Source organism: Mya arenaria, chromosome 7 (genome assembly GCF_026914265.1).
Source record: "Mya arenaria isolate MELC-2E11 chromosome 7, ASM2691426v1".
NCBI classification, from domain to species: domain Eukaryota; kingdom Metazoa; phylum Mollusca; class Bivalvia; order Myida; family Myidae; genus Mya; species Mya arenaria.
Genome location: NC_069128.1, coordinates 48,790,244 through 48,813,951, shown reverse-complemented (window position 1 = coordinate 48,813,951; position 23,708 = coordinate 48,790,244). Strand labels below are relative to the sequence as shown.

Below are 23,708 nucleotides of genomic sequence, written 5' to 3'. Positions count from 1 at the left end.
TATATCCAATTATTTGATATAATAATTATGTTATAAGGAATTTTAATATTCAAATAACTATTGAAAACATCAGTGTGTAAATTAAGAAATTTGCTAGAGTCATAATTACGACAAATTGTTTCAACGCTGAATGTGTGGCATGCATTCAAACAAATGTCAGTATAATTTAAAACATGCAAAATATTATTCGGCCTGCTCTACTGTTCACTACTCAAGTTTAAACAATCTCAAGAAACTTTATCTTTCTAATTTCAGCTGTTATATATATAGATGTCTTTAATAAACAACTAAACATCAAAGCATTTCTTAAACCATAATGGTTCGTCCGCCAGTTACTCGACTTTACGTGCTTGAAAGCAATATTTTCTTCATCGGCTAAATTGAGCAGAAACTCTGAGACAAATATGGAAATCCAACCTCTTTATTGACTGTTGTTTTGTGTGAACTTATGTCGTAAAACATTCTGCCATGTGACACGAGAAGATAATGCCACAGCTTACAAGGTCCGCCCACACAAATAACAAACTCGCTCATGTAATAAATTAGAAACATAGCCTACAAGGCCTAGAGATTTAAGATGCAGGAAAATGTAAATAGAATTCCTTTATGGCTAAGATGCAATAAACATTTATTACCATCCTTAAGTAGATTTGACACTAATTGTTTATTTATATCATTAAAGAAATGTTTATGTAGAAATATATCAGTGTTCTTTTTTCACCTTTTTGTGAATTAGGCTCTTTCAGTCTGTCACTAATATATAAGTGAAAAAATACCTAAAATTGTGAGTTTACCATAGTAAGAAAGTATGTCAAAAGTATGTCAAACAAAGAAAAACCCTTTTAGATCATGGGTTATAATACCTTTGAGAGAATAAGACGTCATTTAAATATATCTGTACAAGTTTTACTTGTTAAGTGTGAAACAAAACTATATTATTTAGGGTTATGATTTTTCAATTGAATATTTGCAAAAAAAAAATGTATCTTTTTCTGGGATTTAAAATTTGGCCGAATCCCCTGGAATGACATTATTGGTTGAAAAAAAAATGCTGTATATTGTTACCAAATTTTACTGTAGAAATTAATTATGCCTTTTTTTCACCACAGAATATGATCAAAATTATTGCTTGCAATTATTACTAGAGATCATATTACATTTAAGACATGTTTTCCCATTCCCTAAGTATTTAAGCTGCAGCTGTTTTCAGAAATATATTTAGAACTTGTTTAATATTCATATTTTGAAAATGAAATCAGATTTCACCTGAATTTCTCACCATTTTTTCTGCTGTATTATAATCTATCCATGCATTTTATCTGTAAACTTTGGTATGTTGATAAATGAAAATGAATAGAAAAGAAACAAATGCCAATGATGTGATAATAAATTCAGCGCTTCACAAAATCAGACATGCATAAAGCATAAATAATAAATATTACACAAAAATATAAAGCAAAATAGCAATAAAAGTACATACACTTTTCTGCCAATGAATACGACATGCCACAAGTGATTTATTTTCCACGATTATTACACCCTTTGTAAATAAATTAAATACACAAATCAAAATCGTTAAACAAACAAATCCTGTTAGCTGACTGGTATGAGATAAGACTTTCAAGAGCTTGATATTATCTGATGGATGTATATATGTATGTATATGATTTTTACAATTTTTGAGGGGGGCCTGCAAGATTGTTACCGTATAAGTGCTGTATGTACATAAACTTTATTACGAAGAAATTCAGGTAGCAACTAGTTATGATCTTGTAAGCTAGTGAGTGCACCCTCAAAATGCATCCACTACAAAAAAATCATGTTGAGAGTTTCGATATCACTACGCATTTTATTGGTTCACTCAGCTGTTTAGACCCTAGATGGGGATTTTTTTATATCTATATAGATCAAAATAAACAACAACGAACAATTTTTTTTAATTTTTTTTTCCATGCCGGCACACCTTCACCTCTTGATTTTATATATACATGTTCAATATAATAAATATATATATATATATATAAGATACCATTAGTCATACTATGTTGAACCTGTATATATAAAATCCCCATCACTCGTCGATTATATATGTAACAGCATGCAGCCAGCACTGGCGTATTTAGGTTTTGAAACTAATCAACAACATGTCTACAATAGGAACAGTCGTACCCGTTGGCTTGAACTCCCAGTGACCAGCTAAAATACCTTACGTCTTGGGAAATTGGAGCCAAGCGGGAATGCCCTTCCCTAAATTTGCCACCAACTTCCACCAAATGCCACCCAAATCCATGGCAAATGGGTGGCACTTGGTGGAAAATGGGTGGCACTTTGTGGAATATCAAGAATTCCACCAACTGCCATGAAATTTCCACCCAACTGGAGGTGGCAGTTGGTGTAAAATTGAACTCAGTTTTTTTTTCATGTGGCACTTGGTGAAAAAGTTGGACTTAGTTAATTTTTCATATGGCAGTTGGTGAAAAAATGAACTTAGTTAATTTTTTGGGTGGCATTTGGTGAAAAAAGACTTAGAAAATCTCAAGAGTTCTGTAAAATGGAACCATTACTTATCATGATGGAATAATAATAGAATTTACGACAGTTGCTGTTCATGCTGCTGCTTTAGCATCATTACATATGCTACTATTTAAAACTAACTGGTGATGTTGCTCAGGTTATACTGATGATGATTACGATGTTGGTGGTTCTATTGATGATGATTATGATGTTGGTGGTTCTATAGATGATGATTATGATGTTGGTGGTTCTATTGATAATGATTATGATGGTGGTGGTGGTGGTGGTGGTGGTGGTAATTATGATGATTGTGGTGGTGGTGATTATGATGATTGTGGTGGTGGTGGTGGTGGTGGTTGATTTTGACAATTGTGTTGTTGTTGGTAGTTCATTGTGGTGTTGGTGAATATGATTGTGGTGGTATTGGTGATTATGATGATTGTGGTGGTGGTGATAGTGATCATGATGATTGTGGTGGTGGTGACAACAACAACAACATGTTGTTATTGATGATGATGATGATGATGATGATGATGATGGTGGTGGTGGTGGTGGTGGTGGTGGTGGTGGTGGTGTTGATGATGATGATGATGATGATGATGATGATGATGATGACAACAACAACAACAATGTGATGGTGATTATCATGATCATGATAATGATGAGTTAAACTAAGTTTTCTGTGTACATGTGCTCTGTTGCTATTTCCCCAAAGGTACAGGGATGCATTAATGTTTGATTTAAACTCGGAATGACCTCTCTGCTGGAAAATCTCCTCAAAATATTTGAATCTTCTGACAGTTACTAGCATTAATTTTGTGGAACTTTGAATAGTGAGAAAAAAAATTGTGCAGTTTTGTTTAATAAAATGGATTGATTATAAGGTAACTGTTTTTTTTTTATCATATTAACATCCAAAAAAGATCATGACTTATCATTTTATTTTATTTTTACACATATTAGGCTCTTTGTCTTTGTTTAAAGTTTGACCAAGAGATAAGCTTTATTATGCATGTACTGTCAAGTATGTTTCACTTTATTCCAAAATAATTGACAAATACTCAGTCAAGCAATGTACTAAGTTTAAAAATTATGATTCAATTTGTACAATGAAGTTGAAGATGTATAAAGAAATGTTATACACATTTTTTCCAGACAAACCTTCCCATAAGGATGACAATGTACTTGGACAAGATTCTAAGACCTTTTTGGTAAATATTTGAATATTACAATAACTTAAATGAAGACTGACCTCATAGTTTTATCATATTTTATTAGCGCTATGAAGGGTGAGATAAACAATATTAAATGCCAGTCAAGAAAAGATGTAGAAGATGTATATGATCTAAAGGGTGTGTGTGTTTTTAAGAAAAATCGTTATTGGTATTGACAAAGCCTTGGTGTAATTCATGTTGTTGGCTGCATGATTTTGAAAAAATAAAGATATTAAAGTGAATCTTGGTGTACACATGTTTCCAAAGACATTTGTAGAACAAATTGTAGAACAAATAACATTCTTCTGTGAGGCAAACCCTGTTATATTGAACAGATTTATTAAAATGATCTCTTTTTTCAGAAAGAAATATGAATAAGGGACTTCTATAGCAGAAGAAGTATAGCCAAACTTGCAGAAAACAACAACCGAATGTGCATCACTAAAGAAAAGAAACAGGTTATTGACATTTCAATATTCAAAATACCAAAACCGGTAGTTAAATTAACTTTTTACCTGTATTGTCATTGCTAATACAACAGACAAGTGCTCTTGTAAAACATATTTGCAATGATTCAATGTATGAGGCTGAATTCTATAATTAGTTATGGTATATCATTTTGTTGTTATACTTGGTATTAATCTGGCTAGGCCCAAAGCTGAAGAAACTTATTTAAGAGTATGTTTTTAATGTTGTCATTTTATTTATGCATCTAATTTTGAAATATATTTTGAATAATGATAGCTAAAATGAAACCTCCAAAATAAATAATACTAAAACTGTTTTCAGGATTTCTCCAAATGTAGAAATGCAGACAGCTCTTCACCATCAACTGTGATCCTTTGTAATTTTGTGTACATATGAAACTAAATGACTGCAAAGAAATGTTTTTTGTTGTTCTTAGGTTGTTGTATGCATACTTCATAAATCCCATGATTTTATTTCCACCAAGTGCCACGTAATTTCCACCAACTGCCACATTGGCATGGCATTTGGTGAAAAAAGATCAAAGAAACTGAACGTGGCATTTGATGGAAAATTGTTCCAATACTCCACCAACTGCCACCTTGGGGTGGCATTTGGTGAAAAATTTGCCACCAACTGCCACGTGGCATTTGGTGGAAAACGTTCCAATACTCCACCAACTGCCACGTTGGGGTGGCATTTGGTGAAAAAATTTGCCACGTGGCATTTGGTGGAAAACGTTCCAATACTCCACCAAGTGCCACGTTGGGGTGGCATTTGGTGAAAAAAATTGCCACGTGGCATTTGGTGGAAAATGTTCCAATACTCCACCAAGTGCCACGTTGGGGTGGCATTTGGTGGAAAATGGTGAAAAATTAGATCAAAGTCCCATTTTATTCTGTTTTTCATCGTTTTACACCAAGTGCCACCCGTTCCAATACTCCACCAACTGCCACCCATTTTCCACATCCAATTCGTGGCAAATTTAGGGAAGGGTGCTTACCTTCATTAGAAAGAAATCAGTCATTTACAACCAGTTCCAGCCAACAGATAGATATTTTGAAGCTTAGAAGATGTTAAAGCCTCAGACATTTTCATTACTATATGGTTACCTACTATTCCTTCCTAAAATGATTTAGTGTTTATGCTCATGTTTCTAACAATGGGAGCAATGAACAGTTTCTGAAAGGCTAATATTTAGTAAAATATAAAAACAAAACAAGATATACTACATAAAAACATTTTATTACACAAAACTTGAGACTCAGAGTATATTATAAAATAGTTTTCAAGACGTGATCCAGAAAATTATACCCTTTGAAACTTATCTGAATATTGAAGCGTGCATTTTCGTTGGTTGATTTTTTACTCTGGTTGATAAATAATACTCGGGTTGATAAATTACTCTGGTTGATTATTTACTCTGGTTGATTAATTACTCTGGTTAATTAATTACTCTGGTTGATTTTTAACTCTGGTTGATTAATTACTCTGGTTGATTAATAACTCTGGTTGGTTAAATACTCCAGATGATTATTTATTCTGGTTGATTATTTACTCTGGTTGGTTAACTACTCTGGTTGATTATTTATTCTTGTTGATTATTTACTCTATTTGAAATATTTGAAAGATTTCTGATTTCAAAGCGAATGAAAAGCATCTAAGCATAAACAACGGTATTTCAAACATTTTACATCATTCTAAATTCCTCACTTTATCTTCCACCTTTAACACAGCACAATGTTTCACTGGCATAAAATAGAAGTTTATTTACAACCGTCAAATTCAAGAGACATGTTTCGGTTTATCAATTGAATTTAATGTAGATAAAGAATTTTGAGGGTTATTTAAGGTAGGCAATCATGCTTCCTGAAACTTTTACTAATTTTAAAACTTCCTGCTCATGTCTTTTAAATTGAACAGTAAAGATCCATGTTGCAAGGAATTAAACACCAGTTCATATGCACAGAAATATATGCATGCAGGAATGCCTGTATGTACATTTGGTGTTTGCATTGTTGGCCAATGACAATGGAGCATTTCACCCCATTTACTGAAGCTTAATTAATTAATAATTTATCATTACACAAAACTCATTTGCTGATTTATTAAGGTTGTAATGCCTGGGCAATTTAAATTTCGCGGCAAAATACCACATGACTAAATAGAGGGCGGAGCTAAGTGAGTCACATCAGTGGAAACACCAAATAATCACTAACTGTGCTCACTCCATTTTCAGTAGATTGCTGAAATGAACTCTAACATATATGGTGGACAGAAAAACAAACAAAGAAAACTTACATCCATAACGTCTGAATATAGGTCCAAAATTATGCTATTTTAGACCAGAAACATAAATTTAATGTCAAAATTAAGTCCCAAAATGGTAAAAATAACACTGATCTGAATTTACTCCCATATCTGTAGTAGCAGGTTAGTTATATTTATGTTGTAGCTTGATTGTGACGAGAGCTGACAGCTTTTATAATCACTCTAGAGTCCGTTTTCTGGGAAGAAACCGGTACTTATGTTCTTTTTGAGATATCAAGAGATAGTTACCCTGGTGGAGTTCGAAAACATGACTGCTTTAGAGGGAGGCAGACGGTAGGTCCAGGGTTCACAATTTGAACAAGAGCCACCATTGGACAATTTTTTTACAATTTAACTAATATATATAATTATGCACTTTTAGTAAGTATTAAGTTAGTGTACGGTAATATCAATTTATAAAGTATGCAATAGCAAGTCATCTGAAAATGCTGTCAAAACTTATATAATGTAGCTCTGTTAATGATTATTTGTTCTCGATGTCGGTGGCATTTGTAACACATGGCAAATGTAGCAGGTTAATTCTTACCTTTAACAAGAAATGTACTGTTAGTCCAACATAAGTTCTGAATAATATATGATGTACAATTTATGTACTGTGCTGGTAATTAACAAAGAACTGAGAACTGATACCAACTTGACAACTTGTATGTGACAAAAGAAATCAGATAGTATTACCTTCGTCATCATCATAAATATGAATTCATACATCAAAACCTATTTCTTTCTTAAATCAATGAGTGATATTTGTAATTTATGATATTTCAATATCCTTTGATACAGTGCACCAGTCAGGATTTGAAAAGGGCAGGGTGCTCTAGTCAGAAAGGGCTCTTTTGATGCGCATTGAATGTGACTAAATGGAATCTTTCCTTATATTCTCATTTGTGGAAATTTACTCTGTCAAACAAAAGGGCACAGCAAGGTGTAGTATAATTAAGGAAGCAGGGTGCCTGAAAAGGCAGCAGGGTGCCCCACCCTGATATTTGAGCCTAGCTGGAGCACCGTTTGATAGTTGTAGATAGATAGGGAAGGTGCAACTGACCTTCATCTATGTTAGTGACCTTGACATTGGGTTTGCATGGTTCATAAATGTTTTCTTCTGGGCAATCTGGATGAGCAGAAAATGTGACTGGATGTACATTACAATAATTATTATTTAAGTGGTGTAGGGAATTATGACAGAGCAGACTCAAACAATTGATTTAGTATTGCAGACTAGTTCACATCTTCCGTAACTGCACATTGCAGAATTACCCAAATAGCTTCGTCAACAATTAAGACACACCGCAAATTGGTGGCAAAATTGTAAACACGAAAAACTTTAAAACTGCTCAATTAATTGGGCCTTGAGAATAATTAAACTTGAAACTTAAAAAGATAAACAATGAATTTTAATCACATCTAGTCTACAACACTAAAGAGCTTGAACAGCCTGAGAAAAACAAATGGAGATAACGATTATGGCAGTAGCACTATCAGTAGCACATTAGATTCAAAGGGCTTAAGGTGGGGCCCATTTTAATATGACATAGTATGCCATAATGTTGATGCAACATCTATTGAACATAATCTTTTCAATTTTTTGACAAAAATGTGAGCAAAGACTCTCAGTTCACGTATCCCCTGATACTTCTATTTGCTGTTATGTTTTGTGTTTTTTTTCTACCCTGCCACTCAGAGCACACAATATATGATTCCAACTAGCTTTGTGTTTAAAATTGTACAAGTAGTGTCAGAAAAGCCTTTTGAAAATCTTTATAGAAAGCTTAATCAGTAGCTTCTGGGGGCCTCCAACCCACTGGAACCCTGGCCAGGGCTTTGTTCAGATTTTTTTCAAAATCTATACTTTCACCCATGTATCTTTATATATTGACCTACCATATTTTTTTGCATCCAATTTTTTTGCCAGTAGACAAAAAAAATGAGTGTTACTTTTTTCGCCATTTTGGGTAGTTTCGTGCATGGGTAAGATGATTACATGTACCCAGATTTTGACAGATTAAACAAACATTTTGTATGCACATTGTTATGAAACCCAATTTACCGTTCACCAGGATGATAACCAGTGTTAATGCTGAAATGTTACTATCTATAGTAACACATATGTACAGGGTTTCCGCAATTATTTGCACGACTCAGTCTCTGCAATGATCAGTTTTAAAGCCCGGGCCGATTATCGATAATCATTTTGTTGCCCGCCTTTGGAATGTTCACATGTGAAATCCATTTTCATTTTAAAATCAAAATGGCAACCAAGATGCAGTAAGAGATGCAGTAATATCCACATAATCAAAGGTAAACTCTACAAAAAAATATGTAGTCTTATAAAGGTAGTAAAAAAACATAAAGATATTAAAACACGGTAGAGGTGGGCCATTTTGTGTTAATTGAACCTTGCGCTCATAACCTCTCCCAACTATGTATTGGGCTATTATCAGACATTAAGGCCATTATGAGAAACTCAGGCCAGTTATCACCCTACAGTCTGGCTTCACCATGAATTAACCTCAAGATAGTCAATGGAGATAATAAGGGCTAGTGCACAGCAAATATAATAAGTGAAGCCAACAAACACACTTAATATTACATGTGAGTTCGCAAATCTAAAATGCAGACTAAACATCATTGTGAAAACATCATTGTGAATTTTAAAAAATTAAGTCTGGACAGCATTGTAGCTGGTGGGCATAGCATGCTCAGTAATACAGGCAGCAGTTGTGTTGACATGACCCACCCTATGGCCACACCCCCTTCCTTAAAAAAAATCAAACAAGAAAAAAAATCTTGAGCAAAATTATTTGGAACATAATAATCTATCACAAAACCCTAAATATCAACTGAAAGTTCCAAGAAAAAAATCTGACCCCTGTGCTCTAGTCCAAATAATTATTCTTCTGCATTGACAGTGTTGTTAACTGATATTATAAATGTTGAAACTAAAGAAATGTCAACTTGAGATCTGGGGTGTGACTTACGGCTTGACAACTGCTCAGTCATGTGTAAATAGGGTTAAACCTGCAAAAATATGTCAAGAACATGATCAAAACGTACAAAAAATAGAGTAAAAAATAAAGTTTTACCTAGGTAAGTTTAAGTCCAACCACACCTCTCATTGTTGACATTTTCCAGGAAGTTGATTTTTGATGACACCTAGCGGACAGGTAAATAAGGGGAAGAAATCGCGTCTGTAAATGGTTCTTTCCCTTGTTAAAGAGGTTAAACAAAATTGTTTCCTCTACTGTAAAAAAGACCTGGATTACTTGCCCCGTAGATATACCACATCCACGGACCGACCGACGCGACAATGTATCGGATATTATTTTATATTTTAATAAACTAAACCTATATTGTAGGTTGTTATTTATTTACTTTTTAGATTTCGATAATTCATTGTAACTGAATCTGTATCTGTATCTGTATGGGTACGTCAAAGCTACCAATACTGGCTTTCACTTGACGGGGAAAAAGAAAAAGAAACTAAACAGCATAAAACACTCTTACATGCCTAAGATGTTCTATTTTTTAACGATGATAAAATAGTAATTCGGCGGTTATGAAATAGGCCATTTTTTAATAAAATTTTAAAAGAATAGGATACTTCATACACCTTAGACCAATACACACAGATTACCCCTAATGAATCTGGTTTAACTTGGATCATTGATAAAAGGAACTATACGACATAAAATTATGCCCAACGTTGACAATTTTGTTTGTGTGAATAATGTGAAAAAAATAAACGTATTAACAAAGTTTGTCGCCTGAACGTGATCCAGTGCTCATAAATACTTTTTTAAAAGTATATTGCCCCAATTTTTTTAAAGCTTGCCAGAGATTACAACTTTATTTTTCTTATTCAATCATTCTTTATACTGACCGTCGTTGATGATACATGTAGGTCAATCGGAACATGTAGAACTACATATTGAGTCAGCCGCTTTAATGGATATTTGACTGAGGAAGTAATTCTCCAAAATGATTCAAAAGTGCGTGGCTAGGCCATGCTTCATACCCCCCCCCCCCACACACACACACCCACACACTCGAGCCATGGTCTTGCGCGGGATAATCGAAAAAGGTGGGGAATCTGCCAGTTCCATTCCCAGTTATAAACAGCAACAAACAGGGGACTGTGGGCTCCAATCATCTTTCTTCTTAACTTTCAAATACACCTAACTGCAACCTACTTAGGACTCTTAAGCATTACCTTTGGTGCCGTAATGGCAGTGTCGGTTTTGTCGATGGAAGACGTCTGGTAGGAGAGCTTATATTCGCCACGATTTCTCGGGTACAGTAGATTTAAGGGTCAAAATTTACTTTTAAATCCGATACATCAACATCAACCGTTTCATATCTAAAGGTGTGCAATAATCCCCCAATCCCGCCTCCTCCGTAACTCTGGTGTTTAAAGTTTAATACAACTCTAGGGTCAGGGTGTGTGTGTGTGGGGGGGGGGGGGCTGAGGTTATATACTCTTAACGTCGAATCCTGGTATCGCCCCTACTTGGGGACCACTTCCTTTTCTACCATTTCGACACGCAATCTGCTGTCACGGCACTCGGGGTTCCCGGAAATTGCAGCAGACCTAAACCGTTGAAATACTGGTGTGAGCTCGAATCATCTTTCTCTAAATTTTTAACTTCCAGCAGCTACGCCCCCTATAACTGCAAACCACGCAGGATTCAACACTAGCTCTAGTGCTGGAATGGCGAACGGTTTTGTTGATGGACGACAACTGATATGAACGTTTTTAATAGTCACGATTACTCGGCTATAGTAGACTTGGGGGCCAAGTGTTATTTTAATATGAAAGAAAAAAATACATACCTATAAAATACATCAAAATTAAACGTTTAATATAAAACCTTCTGCAAATTTGCCTGTGGAAGGCCCCCCCCTCCATCCGTATTTCGTTAAGAGACTATAACTCTCCGGTCTGGTGGATAGTTATAAATGTATATAAAGAGACTCTTAGCGTCAATTCCTTGTCCCGCACCTGCTTGGGGCCAATTCCTTTACTTTTCCGCACTCCGGCATCACGGCACTCAGGAGTTCCCGAAAACTGCAATAGACCTCAACCGTTGATATACTTCAACTACACCGACAGTTGACTGTCTACTATGTCTACGCCCGATACTTGTTAAATATAAATTGAAATGCCGTGTTTGATAAAAAAATCATCGGTGGAACAAATATAGTATCGTGTAACCTGGTTAGAACTACTTTTAATGATATTTCATGACGTCAGGATATTAAATCGTACGATTGAAATGTATAATTATTTTATTTATATAATTCGTTTAGAAATAAGATCAAATAATTGTTCATTTTCAAATGTTTCAGAAATTGAAATCATTGCAAAATAACAGCAGACACCATCCATTATACTCCGAACTATATTTCACTCGGACCTATATCCTGTATGTTCTTTGGCTGTTTAGAGGGTGGTTCTACGCATTGAAGTGTCAAAATATCAAATTCGCAAAATTGAACACGATTTTTCGTAACTGTAAACCCATACTCAAACTGTGATCGTTGATTAAGGTATATGATCAACATACCAGGTTTCGAATGTGACACATAACTGTAACAAATGTCTTTGATAATAATCGATAGTGTTGGAAAATGGCTGAAAATTTTCTGGGACATACCATTTGTTTTGGTTTTGTATTATATCAGAATCAGTAATTATAGCTGTCCTCGTGAATCGTTGTCTCATGTATTTGTTAGTTCTTGATTTACATCATTACGAACTACTAAGTTATCGAAATTTTGCAAAAATGATGCTGTTTCTGAATGTTTAGGACATATTTTGACATTTGGATGAGTCATCCATGCATGACGGTCCATGTTTAGAAAAGCAAGTACTATATTTTTTGGTTATATAAACGTAGTATGTGTGGGCAAAAAACAGCAGCCTGCTTAGCTCGTTGTGCTAGTGTTCCTGCAGTTGTGAAGACTCGCACAGGCCTCTAGCTACAATACTGCTCGTTAAGGGATTATTTTTTTTAACATTTGGATATTCATTTGTTTTCTAATTTGTTCTCTAAACGCCACAAGTGGACTTATTCATATCAATGTAAAATATATTCTTTAACTGTAACTACACAATATTTAACACTGCATTGATAAATAAAAACAAAAAAGTAATACTTAAATTATTTATAGCCAATACCTTTCCCTAATTACCTAAGTGTTTCATGATCAGCTTTTGTCAACCAATCATCGCCATTTTGGAACTATCAAGTAGGTGCACGTTATTTTTCCTCTTAATATACTTAGCGCTGGTATATGTCATTCTTGGCTAGGAAACAACAAATGGGATATGGACACATAGAGTCGCCAAAACAAAAATTGTCAACACTCGAAAGTTTACTTTACTGGTGTGTAAAGTAAAAGGCAGGAGTGCCTAAATCGACCTGAAAGGTTAGGGTGTAGGTAGTATTGTGTTCAGGTAAGAATCAGCCGTAGGGTTAGCTCAGTTGGTAAGAGTTATTACTATTGCTTGCACCCCACACATCACCTAAGGATAACTTTATTTGAGGAAAGAAAGCTTTTGGTTTTGTATCGAACAAAAATGAAAGAGTTTTAATCAGAAATGTAAAACATTGTGGAAAAAATGCATCGTGCGGCAGTAGAACCCATGCCGCTGGAACACTAGAACATAACACTCCTCCCCACCCAGTCATTGAAGTAAGACTTTTGAATGAATGATCCTGAATTTTTGCATTTGCATGGCAAAAATATTTTGAAAAGCCCAACTTAATAGCTCAGTAAGTATTTTACCTTTAGGGCAGATCCAAACACTCCTGACACCTTAATTAGTAATGCAAACATGTGAGGAAAAGTGTGTGAAGGGTAAGGCTCCCATATTGGCTAGATTGGTGGAGGGCCATTTTAGCATTTCTGTGGTCATAGTCTGACTCCAGCACCTGGTGCACTTCTTCTCTCCTTAATATTTCTATTGAATCATTTTAACAAAAGAACAAAATCAAGATTTGACTTTTAAATCAAAAGCAAATGTCTTTTTTCAGATAGTGATTTTCAAAGCCAGAACAGGGGTGTAAGATGGCACAGCGGGCGGGAGCACAACGCCCAAATGGGGCGGCACAAGGGAAAATATGCCAGTTTAAACTTGTCTTGTTGGGAGAGTCAGCAGTGGGGAAGTCAAGTCTTGTTCTCAGATTTGTGAAAGGACAGTTTCATGAGTATCAAGAGAGTACAATAGGAGGTGAGCTGAATGGTTGAAGTATTGGAAATGGTATTGGTTTAGGATAGGGCTGTCCATTACTAAAAAGTTTATCATCTTTTTTATCAGTTTTGGTAATTCACAACTCAATATTTATGATCTGCATCACCTGTTGACAACCTTTCTGTCAGCTAATCAGAGACCTTCTTTGAATCATTGAAATTGAGCGTAGAATGAAAATTTGTCCAATATTCGGCAGGCCAGATTTCAACTTAATAAAGAACTATTTTAACGTTAGCACTTTTTCAACTTGGACTTGTGTCTAAGCTTGATCCAGGTTTGGCCAAAATAGTACCAGTAAAACATTGTAACATAATAAACTTTCCATGATTGGATGAAGAGCAATTTTATAAGACAAAATAAAATGCCATATTGACCGGTCTGTTCATTGGCAGGAAACAGTTTATTATACAACGTCATTATATATCATGCGGTATCATATTATGAAACAGTTATTTACTTATTACAATGTAGCTGTGAAATATGCAGTTCATATGGATCGCAAAATTATTATTGACCTCTTCAATCGCCTTCGTTAATAAAGATTTTTTGGTAAAACATGACAGCAACTTGAATGTTAAGCTAAAACGTTAATTGTAACACATACTGACAAATGTTTAAAATACCCTTAGGTTAGCACACAATTAAAAGTTTTAGCTTTCAACTTTTAATCATATCAATAAACAATGTTGTTCATAATATATGTATTGTAACTACAATATCTGCTTGTATTTCAGCGGCATTCCTTACACAGACAGTGTGTCTAGACGACACAACAGTCAAGTTTGAAATCTGGGACACAGCAGGTGAGTTGCCTGAGAGAGATTTTACTTTGTACAAATTACAAAGCTATATTGTTAAGACATCTTAAAGCTTATGAATCACTGTCCAGTAAGTTTCCTTGGTAGAAACTATTTCTTGAGTGTCCTTATATAGCTTCGTCGGCCAACCCAGTACTTAATTGCTATTACTATTCATTAGTACCATTGGAAAATTGACTAAAAATCTTGTTGCTGTGAATATTAATGAGGTAGAGAAGAACATCATGGTTAATGGTAACTGATGCTATAAAAATGATAGTATGCATTATTAAATACCTGATTCCCCTATGTTACATGTTCACCATGTTTTCAGGCCAGGAGCGGTACCACAGTTTGGCACCCATGTACTACAGAGGAGCCCAGGCTGCTATAGTTGTATATGACATCACAAACCAGGTACCCAATACCCATTCAGGGGATATCATTTGTCCGCAGATTCGCATATTTCTCATAGAAGTTGTCTTGTTGCTTTTTGTTGTTACTTTATTTCTTGTTAGTATTGACATCAAATTGAAAGTGAGGATAGCCCTTTAATGGGCTTTTAAATAGCCAGTGTTGCTTCTGCAGCAGGGTGCTGCACTCCCTCTTATTTCCATCTGGCCCCAATTTCTCGAAACTTCTTAAGTCTCTTATAACTGGATTAAGCTAATCTCACTATTTTTGTAGTTCTCTAAAATGCGTATTATTTACTTCTGAAAGAGTTTTTAGAAATTATGTAGGAATATTCTATGTGATAATGACAGTAAGCCATTTTTCATTTATCAAAATCCATTTTCAGTATTTATTTGGGCTAATTGAAATAAGCGACTTAAGCCTGTTAAGCTTAAGAAGTTTCGAGAAATTGAGGCCTGGGGCTAGAGCACCCCCAAAACCCATCGCCAAACTGGTTTCAGCCCTTCAGCTGTCAGGTCAATAACATTCTTTTCATAACTATACAACTTTGAAAAGCATTGGTTGATAAATCTTTATACACAGATGTTCAATAGAATATGTAGACTTAATCATGATCAAACAAATGAAGGGTTTATGGAGAAGTTCACTTAAATGTTGACATGCATGGGAGATGTTAGACAAAAATAAATTTGTAAAGCACATACTGCATCCATCTTAACCTTGAATGATCGTTTATTGTTCATTTCATCCCAAGTATTTGCAGGCTGATAATTTAAGACAAATTTCCATTTACCTCAACTATCATTCTGATAGTGAAGTATTTGAAAATAGAACCCAGTGATTCATTTTAACAACTTCACAACCATAAATATGTCTTTAGCAAAAATATAAGAGTACTAAGCATTATTTTGTGCACCTATGAATTAAAAAGTGGGCATTCATAGGATGCTTTTATCTAAGAGGAATGGGTTCTCAAGAAAAAGTGAGTAGAGGACTCTGAATGCATTGCAAAATGAATCACTGCGAACCTCACCTTTAATTTGTGATGTTTAGAATTTAACACATTATTCAATTTTACAGGACACATTCGGGAGAGCAAAGACATGGGTAAAAGAGTTACAGCGACAAGCCAGCCCCAATATAGTGATAGCCCTGGCTGGCAACAAGGCAGATTTGGCCAATAAACGCATGGTAGAGTATGATGTAAGTATAAAATTAAAACCATTTTTTAGCTTGTCTGTGTTTCTAAGAAAAGATTTTGAGGTACTGAGATAGCAAAGATGTTCTTGAACTTGAATCTTGCTTAGAACAGTGCTCCAGCTCAGCCTAAATAGCAGGGTGGGGCATCCCACTGCCCTTTTTCAGCAACCTGCTGCCTTCTACTACACCCTGCTGTGCCCTTTTGTTTGACTAAGGCAATTTTCAGCAATAAGTATAAAATAATAAATATACATAATTTTAGCACTTAAGTAAGGATAGCAGCTAAGGTATTTATAAAAAAAAAACTATTAGAACTGGTAGTAGTTACAACACATACACAATAAGAATTGAATGTTGGCCCTTGCAAGTGCCCGATTAAGGCTCATTCTAAACGCTTCAAAAGTGCCCTTTTCTGACCTAGCACCTGGCTGGAGCACTGCAGAAGTAGGAGAAAGTAGACAATACACACATGCATATAAACAAGGCACATAACTGTGGCTCCAATATTTGTTGAGCCTGTTTTTCAACTGATATGTAAAAGACCGGTGTTGCTGTTTGCTCTGTGTTGCTCTTGGTTTACCTCCATTGTTAGGATAGCTATTAGCTGGTATGATTCTTGCTTAAGTCCGTTTTCTGTCTAGGATTTAGTTTATGTGTCACTCCTGAGAGACCAAAACGATTTACCCCTAATAGGGATGAAATCAAAAACTCCTTAGTTGATATGGGACATATATTCCACTTGGCAACTGCGTTTGAATTAAGAGATTCTAGGACATTTGCCCCCCCGGACATTTGCCCCCCCCGGATGTTTGCCCCCCTTTTGGACCATCGCGGACATTTGCCCCCCCGCCGTTTTCGACGGGGCGGACATTTGCCCCCCCGCCGTTTTCGAGGGGGCGGACATTTGCCCCCCCCCCCCCCCCCCCCCCCCCCCCCGGTTTTATAAGTTTATACCAAGATATTAAAAATATATTAATTTATAATTACATATAAATACAGATTACACCGTTCAGGTCACACATGTGACGATGTAGGCTTAGGTAAGACAACAATGTAAATCCTTTTATAATATTTTTATTTCAAATCAGAAGTCATATAGCACATTTATAGCACTCATATATACAAGTATATACAGCAAAAATATCACACTTTAATACAAACACATGTTTGGTGTTGATAGTTTGTAAGATTATTAAAGTTATCGCAAATGTCCATCGAAAATGGAGGGGGGGCAAATGTCCGCCCCCTCGAACATTGAGGGGGGGCAAATGTCCGCCCCGTCGAAACCGGCGGGGGGGCAAATGTCCGCCATGGTCCAAAAGGGGGGCAAACATCCGGGGGGGCAAATGTCCGGGGGGCAAATGTCCGGATACCGAATTAAGAACGTCATTTCAGCTCAAGTTACTACTAATTTTAGACATAACATATTCAAGTTATTGGCAACCGGGTTACTTTGCAATTGAATGCATGGTGGAATAGAACAGTAAATTAGGCAGCCTAATAATTAAACTCATGCAGTGCCAAGTTGCCTATACTAAAACTGTAGAAAAAAACTAAAAAAAACCATCTACCTTTAGCAAAGTTGCAGTTAGCTTAAGAATAACAATGCTGCTTAATTAACAAGTCTGTATTAAATTTTTAGTGCCCTATCATTTCAGTGAATTCTTGGATTAATTTATTTCTATAGATGTATTTCACATATGTGATTAATGGCGTATGCATATCTCTGTTGGCAGTCTTATTGTAATATTTTGAATAAACCATATCATGATATATTCTTAATAAGAATGAAGTCTTTGATCTGAGCTGTGGTTTTTATTTTTGTGGTAAGATTCATTTGCATTACAACCTAGTCGAACCTACATGACTGATTTCAGCTACATATATATTTTTTACATTTTATATACATTATGATTCGCATGTCATAAGATTGCCCATGATTAAAATGAATTTCATTTTATCTTTTCAGGAAGCTCAAGCGTATGCAGAAGAGAACAGTTTGTTATTTATGGAAACTTCAGCAAAAACTGCCATGAACGTCAACGATATATTCCTGGCAATAGGTAAGTGAATCAGAATACATTTGTTGTTCCAATTATCAGTTATTAAAAATTTAATGAAAAGGTCACATTTGGCTCACTATGATCTCTGAATCCATTATTGAAAATGAACTGTTAAAGTCCTTCTAAAGGCAAAAGGTGGCATCTTTTGTTGATCAGTCATGTATAGAGTAAAAAATATAAAATCACTCAGGGCTTCCATTAAAGGAAGTTTGGAAGTATATTACTCCCTAGAAATGGGTTAAAACTTCCAAATGTGATTCCTTGGAAGTACAAAAACTTCCAATATTTTGAAGAAAACTTCCAAAGATGAAAGCTTGGAAGTTCAAAATATCAAAACCTTGTGGCAATTTTACTTTTAGGTTCATAATTTTAATCAGTCTTTAAGTAAGATAAATTATTATAATATAAATCTGTGAATTATTTGATATTTTATATGCTAGTTAAAAAAATAGTGGAAACAATTATTGTATTTGGGAGACTTAAACTTCCAAATTTTATTGAAAAAAAAACACCCAATATTGATTGCCAGGAAGTTCATACTTCCAGTTTTAAATTCTTAATGGAAGCCCTGATCACTATCCTTGTCATAATGACCAATCAGTATCCACTGTGTGTGTAAATCAATAAACCAATCCACTCAACACATTGACTGTAAATGCCTAGTGTAAGGAATGTTTGGCATGATAATCCCCTGCTGTGCATCTCTTGCTAATTGCACTGGTGTCACAGTAGGGGCCAATTTCCTGTGTCTTTGTTTATTGGCTCAGGACAATTGAGGGTCCATTTTAACAATAAAACATCCCAAACTGCACAGCAGGATACTCAGATTGGAGATCTGATAAGATAATTAGGCAATAAGATTAAGATCAATTAACAGAGGTTGTGTACAAATGTACAAATGGGGGGGGGGGGGGGTCACTTATGGAAGGCTTAAACTAGGCCTTTAATATATCAACACACAATTTACAGCAAGAATGGAAAAATGTTTGTTTTCTCTTGAATGGTAGAAAATGTGTCAAGGCAAAAATGTTTCATGTTATAATGGTGGAGAAAATTGTCAAGATCATTTGAGTTTGTATTTTTAATTTCTTGACATCTAAACACAAAACTGACTCAAATTTATCCTTTATATATACTAAAATTGATGGGAGAAAAAAACATTATAATTTTGAATATTGTTGCCTATTTTCTGGTGACAAGGCATCACATGACCTATTTATTATCACATGACTTTTATCGTTAGCATCTCTTGTTAAGAGTTAAGGTTAACTAGCTTTGTTCATGTTGCAGAATAAGGATTTAGACCCACAAAATGACCCAGGGTGTGTCAAATAGGGCATGCACTCTTAATAGAACATTTACAGTATCCATAAAACCAGCTTTTGCACAAATGGTTAACCTTTTTGAAGAAATAATTTAATTCATCAAATCACGTTTCCATTTTTATCTAAATCTATTGCCATAACATGTTTACCATATACACATGTTAATGAATTTGAAATGAAGGAAAAGACACTTAACAGAGTTAAATGCAATTGTAATCAAATTCATCAGCATTGTAAATATTCTTTTCTGTCTTCATTTTACATAAAAAAGTTGTTTTTAGAGATATTTGTCTGCACTTCAACCGCTGTAAATTGTGCAGACTAGTGTTTTAGAACCTTTGGCTGTTATCTTTTATTTGTGAAATCCAATTTTGTACAATCATTGAATGCATTGATGGTTAAAAAAGTTTAAGATTTTATAACATCTTGAAGTTTGTTTAACTGAGCTTAAAATATGATCTAAAGATAAATATGTCTCCATCACAACTTGGATAAACAGTTGAAAATGTAAAGCACAGTGGTTGAAATAAGCACAAGGCCGCAACACAAGCAATGCACTGATAAATATTTTCCGGACTTGTTCAAATACTGGATCTCATAGAGCAGGGCCTGTTGATTTTTTATGTTACAGGTATTATCTCGTTCAACCAAAATCCTTTGCTGATTAAATGATTTGCATAATGATAACTTAATCGAAAGGCCTGTTTAGTTTTACTATTTATTGATTGACAAAAGGATTTGTTGCCATTTTTCAAATAGGCCATTATGCAAGTCAGACAATTAAGTCCAACGAGAAGCAAAACTTAATTATTTCAGAGTAAACAACTCACCAGCCAGGTCTGGTAATGTTTGAGTTGGTCTGGGAAATTTTCCGAAATTTGCAATCCAGACAAAGAACAAAAAATATGGAAATTGAGATTGATGGTTAAAAGCTAGAACTGTTTCACTATGTCAGTAGTTAAGTATATTCATTTTTTTACATTAAGAGGTTAAGAATGATACTAGTTCATGTTAAGTGTTGTCTCTGGTGGCTTTTTGACATATTTGTTATTATTTATGTAATTTTGTGGATTTTAAATCACCCTTCAAGATACACAACTTTGTTATAAATATACTAAAGGGCAATGCTATGATTGTCTATAAATGACAGAGATAACATTGTAGCATGTTATATTCAGTTTCTGACTTGCCTTGAAATGTTTGAAAATGGAATCTTTGTTTGTCTAATAAGTTGACTTTGTGGTTTATTTTAGTTTAAACTGTATTTATTTTACAACAATTGTGAAAAAAGTTGTATTAACTTATGCTCTAAGTCACTGTAAATGGCCCAATGTAATGTCAGCGTGTGGTCTTTTGTTGTGAGGGAGCCTGGAAAAAAAACACTTGTCCTTCTTGGTGACGGCAAATCAAACTTCCTAGCACCCAGACTGGGAATGAAATCTGGGTTACTGTGGTAAAAAGCAGCTAATCACTGCACTAACCAGACAACCCTTTTATTATTTATAAAAAACTATTAAATGTGGTAGTTTATTTCTGCTAATTGGATATGTCAATTTCAGCTAAAAAGTTGCCAAAAAGTGAAAGTGGCAGTCAACAAGGTGGCAGACCACAGCCAGGAGTGAGATTAAATGAACAGAACCAGTCAGAAGGTGGGGGTTGCTGTAAGTAAACTGTGATCTGATTGGCTGAACTTTGGGTCATGTGATCAAATTGGTCCAATCATACAAACTGTAACATTATAGTGGAAGGGAAGTGGATACTTGACAGACTGGGAAGGAGTTTCTGCTGCTGATGGAAAACAGAGGGAAATTCAGCAGATTTTAGAATTTCTAACAGTGAGAGATCTTGTTTTTCTTGCTGTTCACACATTGTCATTTGTTTTTTCCACTTCATTTCATACCAGTTGACAAAGCAGAAATATTATAAATTCATGTAGAGCTTTTGCGTGTTCCACATTTTTCTTACAATTGTGAGCATGATGCAGAATACTTATACTTAAGTGTTTGTTTAAAAGTGTAACTTATACTTAAGTGTTTGTTTAAAAATGTAACTTATACTTAAGTGTTTGTTTAAAAATGTAACCGAAAATTATTTTAATGCATTACGTATCCTGCTGTGGCTTATAAGCGAGGGATGATGAAATTTAGGATTATTCCTGAAACAGGATTAAGAGCTTGCAATTTAAGACTGTTGAAGAGTTAAAAGGTTTGTTTTTTACTGGGCATTTTCATTAAAAATAGTATGAAGTACCTTGAAATGGATATAAATAGATATGAAACTAATTTTACCAGGGACTCTTAGTCCTTAATCCCTGCTTAGGACATGAATGCCTCATACTAAGTTTTCAGAATGGGGATTTTCGATCTGTTACCATCCCTGTGATATTAATAATGAGAATCCGTTAAGATATTCATCATGTAACATCTCTCTGCATTTCTTCATTCTTAAGTGTTGTTCGATGCACCATAACATTTTATCTCTATTAACTATTAATATCACACAAGCACATGAATACATGAAGTTATGATGCGCATGGAATCAGATGTACAAAAGTCATGTTAGACTAAACTTTCCTATGCCGGATATGGGGGATTTTGTTTCTAAATTTCTTAATTGAAAATCTTGTGAAAGGTACATGCTTAGCTCTTTCTTTCAATGTACGGTATATATTACACAGAATAACCCTGTCACCATTTAGAATAAGAATAAAAAAACGATGTTATGATTGTGTTCTTGTTAACATGGACCGGTTTCTTGAAATTCTTCGATTCAAACACAGAGTCAGAGATATGTGCAATAGCATTTATTCATTGGAGAGCTATGAGGGTTTTCTTATGGAGCTGAATTATCCACCATGTGCATTGTCAGCTATCATAATAATTGCGACTTTTTCACCAGCTTTTATAAAACGGAATTTTAAATTTCTGACCATCGGAAAATCAGATAATATTTTTTAACCAGACCCAGTTAGTTCACTCTGCCTCTTGCAACATTGTTGGCTTAATACATAATGTAGCCTCAGTCTCGCATCAAATTAAATTCAAAGTTTGAGTCGTTAATTTCTTACAATATGGTTTCACCGACATTTTAATTATGATAATCATGATGTATGGTTATTAAGTTTGTAATGAACATGCAGTAAGTTAAAAATGTATGTAACAAGAAATACATTATAGAATATCATCATTCATGGTGTGATTGTCTAGTTATCATTGTATGATATCCATGTATGATTAATCTTTTACAACAATTTCGTCACCTTAGTGCAATAACTCAATAACTGCATATAGATATAGAAGCAGATATTGAGTTTTTGCACTAAGGTGACGATTTATAAATATTTTGCTTGACTTAAAAACTTAGCATTTAATATTACATTTTGCACATAATGAAACTTATTTCATTGTAATTAAATGCTTTTTTGTTTGTCATATGGCATTGTCGTCAGATTGATATTTGACATTAATTTCCTGTTTTTGTCTAAATCTTTGCAGTTATAAACATGTATACACAAATGTAACAAGAATATATAAAGAAATTGTATACTGTGTCTATGGGCTAACCATTTAAACATATAACCCCCAGGGGAAAGGCACTTTTAAATTATGCCATCCCCCTACGGAACAAGTTTACCTTTGTGGGGTCCAAATTAGCGCAAAAAGACACCCACCTTTATACTATTAAATAATTGTGTTTCCCGCTGGTGGTTTTATATTTTACTGGAATAACCCTATCTCATTTGAAAGTACTACCTCTCATTTATATTTTGAGTGAAAAAATAGGTAATAATTCATTCATGGCAAGGCCATTAAACGAATTTTACGACAGATAGTATGCGGTTATTCTCCCCAAAATACGATACAAACATTTGCCTGCCCATGATAGAATGTATAAAGGGACATGGAATAAATTGTTTCAGCTTCATTTTTACATAATTATGATCTAAACTTATATTAAGAGTTTTTTTCCTAAATTGTAATTTTTCTCATTATTTTTCCCAGAATATTTTATATCCGACTATCTACAGTAAAATTCAGTAATACCAACAGATGTCTTAATTTGTTAAGAAGCAAAAGAAATGCATACTGATACTACCTTGATGATGATGAGAAAAAAACCTGTTTAAAAATAAA

General features: G+C 34.6%; 2 protein-coding genes across 15 annotated transcripts in view; one reads left to right on the top strand and one right to left on the bottom strand.

The window, feature by feature from the left end:
- LOC128240676 (myosin-IIIb-like) overlaps nucleotides 1-9,672 on the bottom strand; it is a 91,525-nt gene extending 81,853 nt beyond the window's left edge. For 13 of the 14 annotated variants that reach the window (XM_052957372.1, XM_052957383.1, XM_052957384.1 and 10 more), the window contains exon 1: nucleotides 9,605-9,672. The gene's annotated coding sequence lies outside the window, so the exon portion shown is untranslated. Of the gene's footprint in view, nucleotides 1-5,887; nucleotides 6,025-9,604 lie in introns of those variants that run through there. The other variant, XM_052957373.1, reaches the window with a different exon arrangement.
- Nucleotides 9,673-11,911: 2,239 nt separating this feature from the next.
- Nucleotides 11,912-22,297, top strand: LOC128240675 (ras-related protein Rab-5B-like). Its single transcript, XM_052957371.1, has 7 exons — nucleotides 11,912-12,068; nucleotides 13,559-13,755; nucleotides 14,511-14,579; nucleotides 14,908-14,990; nucleotides 16,068-16,190; nucleotides 18,157-18,250; nucleotides 21,135-22,297. The coding sequence occupies exons 2-7, from the start codon at nucleotides 13,593-13,595 to the stop codon at nucleotides 21,242-21,244; spliced, it is 642 nt and encodes a 213-aa protein (XP_052813331.1). The 5' UTR covers nucleotides 11,912-12,068; nucleotides 13,559-13,592; the 3' UTR covers nucleotides 21,245-22,297.
- The last annotated feature ends 1,411 nt before the right edge of the window (nucleotides 22,298-23,708 follow it).

What these genes read in the sequence shown, in the direction of transcription:
- LOC128240675 (XM_052957371.1), top strand. Translation starts at nt 13,593, where the DNA reads ATGGCACAGCGGGCGGGAGCACAACGCCCAAATGGGGCGGCACAAGGG. An exon ending in TCAAGAGAGTACAATAGGAG is followed by an intron (nt 13,756 to 14,510) that starts GTGAGCTGAATG and finishes CTTGTATTTCAG; the next exon opens with CGGCATTCCTTACACAGACA. An exon ending in AACGCATGGTAGAGTATGAT is followed by an intron (nt 16,191 to 18,156) that starts GTAAGTATAAAA and finishes TTATCTTTTCAG; the next exon opens with GAAGCTCAAGCGTATGCAGA.